This window comes from Penaeus vannamei, unplaced genomic scaffold (genome assembly GCF_042767895.1).
Source record: "Penaeus vannamei isolate JL-2024 unplaced genomic scaffold, ASM4276789v1 unanchor5342, whole genome shotgun sequence".
In the NCBI taxonomy this organism is placed as follows: Eukaryota; Metazoa; Arthropoda; class Malacostraca; order Decapoda; family Penaeidae; genus Penaeus; species Penaeus vannamei.
Window position 1 is genome coordinate 36,769 of NW_027218320.1, and position 7,818 is coordinate 44,586.

At 51.5% G+C, this 7,818-nt stretch overlaps 1 protein-coding gene across 1 annotated transcript; it reads right to left on the reverse strand.

Moving 5' to 3' along the window:
* Positions 1–6,961: 6,961 nt before the first annotated feature.
* LOC138861421 (uncharacterized) lies at positions 6,962–7,818 on the reverse strand. The gene is made up of 2 exons (XM_070120476.1): positions 7,745–7,818; positions 6,962–7,226 (listed from the first exon to the last, which is right to left on the reverse strand). Exons 1-2 carry the CDS (start codon positions 7,816–7,818, stop codon positions 6,962–6,964), a joined length of 339 nt encoding a protein of 112 aa, XP_069976577.1.

Here is a 7,818-nt window from a genome sequence, read left to right on the forward strand (position 1 = left end):
ACAGGTAAGGCGACATCCCGAGCAGGAACAGGTAAGGCGACATCCCGAGCAGGAACAGGTAAGGCGACATCCCGAGCAGGAACAGGTAAGGCGACATCCCGAGCAGGAACAGGTAAGGCGACATCCCGAGCAGGAAAAGGTAAGGCGACATCCCGAGCAGGAACAGGTAAGGCGACATCCCGAGCAGGAACAGGTAAGGCGACATCCCGAGCAGGAACAGGTAAGGCGACATCCCGAGCAGGAACAGGTAAGGCAACATGCCGAGCAGGAACGTGAACAGCACCATCATCTGGGACAAGAACATGAATAGCGTAACCTGGGGCAGGGTTGGCTGCTTCATCCATGGCAGGAACGGGAATAGCCTTATCATCTGGGATAGAGGCAGAAACAATATCATCTGGCAAAGGGAGAACAGGATAGGCACTCTTAAGTTCATGTTTCGAACTCATACTTGTGACAGACAGTAGAGGATCAGGGGCTGAAACTTGCCTGTTTATAATTTGCCGCAAGATGGCACACTCTAATTCAATGTGGTCATTCTGGCTGTGAACTTTCCTCACCTCAGACTGCAGCTCTCTCACCTGGTATTCTAGCTTTTCTAATAGAGTTCTAATAGGTTCTTGAGGTACATGGGACTGCTGATCCCTTGCTCCCTCAGATTCTCTTTGAGAAATCTCCATCTGGCTGCTAAGTGTTGTCATCATTGCCTTCATACTGGGGCCTCAACACAGACAACAAAAGCACTAACAAATACTCCCAAGGGAAATACAATTTAAAGCAACCTGAAAAGCACTGCATCCATTAATGTGGTTCACCAACAGCAACCTGAAAACTCTCCCCCTTTCACTTTATCAACTGCTTTGCCCCCTCAGTATAATTTCGCTGATACCTGCGCTACTGCCTTGACGAGTTCAATATATATACATGACATACAAAAGAACTAAAGATTCTGTGAAATTTCGAAATAAAAGCAAGAGGAAGAAACACATTGAACTTATATTTAAAAATACAATGGGACAATACAAAAGTCCATTACACTGAACTGGAAAATGAGAAAATAGACAAATACAAAACCATTAAAAGATCAAACTTTAATAAAAAAAAAAAAAAAAAAAACACCAAACACTTAATGGTATCAAACCTTGAACACAGAACTCATGCATATTAATAAAATAAGTCAGAACATAAAACATGCAAAGAACAATGCATACAAAAAATATAAAACATACAAAGAATATAAAAGATAAAGAACATAAAACATACAAAGAACATAAAACATACAAAGAACATAAAACATACAGAATAATATGCATAAAATAAGATTTAAAAAAATAAGTGCATGGTTACTAAAAGTGCGGCCAGATACTTAAAAAAAAAAAAAAAAAAAAAAAAAAAAAAAAAAAAAAAAAAAAAAAAAAAATCTAAAAACCGGCTCTGGAACCGTCAACCAAAGAAAAACTGCAAATCCCCAAGCTGACACCATTATTTGGGTTGTAGTGTTTCACTAATACCCATTGTTATATAATCTTTACTTTCATTTGTATAAATAATAAAAAAAAAGTGTCTGGCATAGCCAACATGGCTGGCAGGGGTTTAAAATGGAAACAAAATAAAAGTTTTACATTTATTAAATAAAACTGAACGTAAAAGAACACAAATAATACAAATTAAAAGAAATGCAAATTGAACATAAAATAAATGAACAAATCAAAGTTGAAATAAAACAAAATTGAACATAAAAGAACGACACTAAAATTGAATCTAAAATGTTAATAAAATGGTAAAAACGGTCCAGTATAATCATTTAAATAACTATTGAAAACAATGCACTTTTCTTCAAATAACATCCACCCTTTTGCCTTGTAGCCCAAAACTTCACTCTACTTAGCTTCATTTCAAACGAGGATAAGGTGGGCCTTGCAGCTAAATTCCAGAGGCTACGACACTAGCAGAGTATCTGACAATGTTTTTACGGTGATATCGCGGATGTAACCAAAAGTAATCGCCGAAGGCGATTACTTGACCAATGGTTCTTGTGGATGTTTAAAATTATTAAAAAGCTTGGTAATACTCGGTTTACTGGACCATTTACAGATAAAAACAAATGAAACATAAATCAAACAAAATCTTTAAGTAAAAACATAAAAAGGACTAGAATTATAATTGAATAATAAGACCAAGTAAACCCAATTAAAACCAAAGACAGTAAACTAATATAAAACCATGCATAAAATAATAAGAGAATCGATCAAAAAAACATTCATAAAAAACTAATAAAATACGAAAAAAATAAAAAGGCAAGGATGACGCTAAAACAAGGCTAAAAACATGTGGTCACCCTGGCTAAGCGCTCCTTGCGAGGGACGGTACACAAATCTAGAAGGCGCTACAATCTTTTAAGGGTAACTTGAGAAAATCAAGTCATTACACCACCACCAGCACCATTGCCACCACCACCTCTACCGCCAGCACCGTCACCACCACTACCACCACCGCCTCAACCACCAGCACCATCTCCAACACCCGCACCACCACCAGCAGCACCATTACCAGCACCATCACCTCCTCCAACACCAGCACCACCACGACCACCTCCACCACACGCACCATCACCACCACCACTGCCACCATCACCTGCACCACAACCACTTACACCACCAGCACCATCACCACCATTGCCACCACCAGCACCATTGCCACCAGCACCACCATCTCTACCAGCATCATCACCACCATCACCGCCACCACGACCTGCACCACCACCACAACCACTTCCACTACCAGCACCACCTTCATCACCAGCACCATCATCAACACATCCACCATAAGCATCATTACCACCACTGCCACCACCAGTACCATCACCACTACCACCACCAGCCCCATTACCACCACTACCACCAGCACCACCGCCACCACCACCAGGTCCATTACCACCTCTACCACCAGCACCACCGCCAGCACAGTCACCACCACCTCCACCACCAGCACTATCACCACCACTAGCACCACCGCCTCCAACACCAGCACAACCACGACTACCTCCACCACACGCACCATTACCACCACTGCAACCACCATCACCACCACCATTGCCACCACCAGCACCATCACCACCTGCACCACCAGCACCATTACCACCAGCATCACCAACACCAGCACCACCACCTCTACCAGCACCAGCACTAGCATCACCGCCACAACCACTTCCACCACCAGCACCACCTCCACCACCAGCACCATCATCAACACATGCAACACATTACCACCACTGCCACCATCAGTACCATCACCTCCACCTCCACCACCAGCCCAATTACCACCACTGCCACCATCACCACCAGGTCCATTACCACCTCTACCACCAGCACCACCACCACCTCCACCACCAGCACTATCACCACCAGCAGCACCACAGCCTTCACCACCAACACCATCACCACCACCTCCACCACCCGCACCACCACCATCACCACCTCCAACACCAGCACAACCACGACCACCTCCACCACACGCACCATCACACCACCACCGCCACCACCACCTACACCACAACCACTTCCACCACCAGCACCATCAACACCACCTCCACCACCATCATTACCACCACTGCCACCACCATCACCATCACCACCAGCAACACCATTACCACCACTGCCACCACCAGCACCATTACCACCACTGCCACCACCAGCACCATTACCACCACTGCCACCACCAGCACCATTACCACCACTGCCACCACCAGGACCATTACCACCACTGCCAACATCAGCACTATCACCACCACCTTCACCACTAGCACCACCACCTCCACCACGAGCACCATGACCACCACCACCGCCATCACCACCTGCACCACCACTTCCACAACCATCACCACCACCATCACAACCACTTCCACCACCACCAGCACCATCACCACCACCTCCATCACCAGCACCATTACCACCAATGCCAACACCATCCCCTTCACCACCAGCACCACTCCCACCACCAGCACCAGCACCATTACCACCAATGCCACCACCAGCACCATTACCACCACTGCTACCACCAGCAGCACCAGCACCATTACCACCACCAGCACCACCACCTCCACCACCAGCACAATTACCACCACTGCTACCACCAGCAGCACCAGCACCATTACCACCACCACCACCTTCACCACCAGCACCATTACCACCACTGCCACCACCAGCGTTATTACCACCATCATAACCAACACCACCTCCACCAAAATCACCACCACCATCACCAACACCACCTCCACTAAAATCACCACCACCACCATCATCACCATTACATCAATCACCAGCACCAACACCACCACCACCATCCTCACCACCGTCACCACCACCTGCACCACCACCAGCACCATTACTACCACTGCCAGCACCATCACCACCACCACCACCGCCACCATTACCACAACTGCCACCACCAGCTCCACCACCACCACCATTACCACCACTGCCGCCACCAGCACCATAACCAACAACACCACCACTTCCACAACCAGCAACATCACCACCACCAGCACCGTCACCACCAGCACCAGTACCCCCACCTCCACCACCACTACCACTACCTCCACCATTAAAACACTGCCACTATCAGCACCGTCACCACCACCTCCACCACCAGCACTATCACCACCACCTTCACCACCAGCACCGGCATCTCCACCACCAGCACCATTACCACCAGCACCACCACCTCTACCATCACCACCACCTCCACCACCAGCATCACCGCCGTTACCAGCACCACTACCTCCACCAACAGCACCATTACCACCACTGCCACCACCAGCATCATCACCACCACCAGCAACATTACCACCATTATCACCACCACCTCCACCACCAGCACAATTACCACCACTGCCACCGCCAGCACCACCACCTCCACCTCCACCTCCAGCACAATTACCACCACTGCCACCACAACTATCACCATCACCACCACCAGCACCGTCACCACCACCACCACCACCTCTACCATCACCAACACTACCACCAACACCACCACCACCAGCACCGTCACCACCACCTCCACCACCAGCACTATCACCACCACCTCCACCCCCTTCATCACCAGCACCGGCATCTCCACCACCACAACCACCTCTATCATCACCAGCACCATCACCAACACCTCCACCACCAGCGCCATCACCACCGCCAGCACCACAACCACCTCCATCACCACCAGCACCACTACCTCCACCACCAGCACCATTACTAACACTGCCACCACCAGCATCATCACCACCACCTCAACCACCAGCACCATTACTAACACTGCCACTACCAGCATCATCACCACCACCTCCACCACCAGCACCATTACCCCCACCATCACCACCACCTCCACCACCAGTACCATTATCACCTCTGCCACCACTAGCACCATTATCACCACCACCACCTCTACCATCAGCACCAACACCAGTACCGTCACCACCACCTAAACCACCAACACTATCACCACCACCTTCACCACTATCACCACCACCTTCATCCCCACCACTTGCACCACAATGACAACCACTTCCACCACCTCCACCACCAGCACCATCACCTCCACCACCAGCCCCATTTCCACCACCATTACCATCACTGCCACCACCAGCACCATTACCACCACTGCCACCACCATCACCATTACCACCACTGCCATCACCAGCACCCTTAACACCACCGCCACCACCACCTCTACCACCAGCACCGTCACCACCACTTCCACCACCAGCACTATTACCACCACCTTCACCACTAGCACCACCACCTTCAAAAGCACCCTCTCCACCAACACCGCCATCACCACCTGCACCACCAACACCACCTCCACAACCATCACCACCACCACTTCCACCACCAGCACCACCACTTCCACCACCATCACAACCACTTCAACCACCACCACCACCACCTCTACCATCAGCACTAACACCAGTACCGTCACCACCACCTAAACCACTAGCACTATCACCACCACCTTCACCACCATCACCACCACCTCCATCACCACCACTTGCATCACCATGACAACCACTTCCACCACCTCCTCCACCAGCACCAGCACCTCCACCACCAGCCCCATTTCCACCACCATCGCCACCACCAGCACCATTACCACCACTGCCACCACCAGCACCACAACCACCACTGCCATCACCAGCACCCTTAACACCACCGCCACCACCACCTCTACCGCCATCACCACCACCTGCACCGTCACCACCACTGCCACGACCAGCACTATTACCAACACCTTCACCACTAGCACCACCACCTCCACCAGCACCATCTCCACCACCACCGCCATCACCACCTGCACCACCAACACCACCTCCACAACCATCACCACCAGCACCACCACCTCCACCACCATCACAACCACTTCAACCACCACCACCATCATCACCATTACCACCACTGCCACGACCAGCACCAGCACCACCACCTCCACCACAACTACTTCCACCACCACCAAAAGCACCACTACTTCCACCACCAGCACCATTACCACCACTGCTACCACCAGCACCAGCACCACCACCTCCACCACCAGCACCATTACCGCCACCACAACCAGCACCACCACCTCCACCACCAGCACCATCACCTCCACCACCAGCCCCATTTCCACGACCACTGCCACCACCAGCACCATTACCACCACTGCCACCACCAGCACCACTACCACCACTGCCATCACCAGCACCCTTAACACCACCGCCACCACCACCTCTACCACCATCACCACCACCAGCACCACCTCCACCACCAGCACTATTACCACTACCTTCACCACTAGCACCACCACCTCCACCAGCACCATCTCCACCACCACCGCCATCACCACCTGCACCACCAACACCTTTTCCACAACCATCACCACCACCACTTCCATCACCCGCACCACCACCTCCACCACCATCACAACCACTTCAACCACCACCACCTCTACCATCAGCACCAACACCAGTATCGTCACCACCACCTATACCACCAGCACTATCACCATCACATTCACCACCATCACCACCACCACCATCACCACCACCTCCATCACCACCACTTGCACCACCATGACAACCACTTCCACCACCTCCACCACCAGCACTATCACCTCCACCACGAGCCCCATTTCCACCACCATCGCCACCACCAGCACCATTACCACCACTGCCATCACCAGCACCATTACCACCACTGCCACCACCAGCACCTCTACCACCACTGCCATCACCAGCACCCTTAACACCACCGCCACCACCACCTCTACCACCATCACCACCACCAGCACCACCACCTCCACCACCAGCACTATTACCACCACCTTCACCACTAGCACCACCTCCACCAGCACCATCTCCACCACCACCGCCATCACCACCTGCACCACCAACACCACCTCCACAACCATCACCACCACCACCACTTCCACCACCAGCACCACCACCTCCACCACCATCACAACCACTTCAACCACCACCACCATCACCATTACCACCACTGCCACGACCAGCACCAGCACCACCACCTCCACCACAACTACTTCCACCACCACCACCAGCACCACCACCTCCACCACCAGCACCATTACCGCCACCACAACCAGCACGACCTCCACCTCTACCACTACCACCACCACCTCCACCACCAGCACCGTCACCACCAGCGCCACCACCTCCACCCCCATCCACACCACCATCACCACCTCCAACAACAGCACCGCCACGACCACCTCCACCACACGCACCATCACCACCACCTCCACCACTACCGCCATCACCACCTGCAT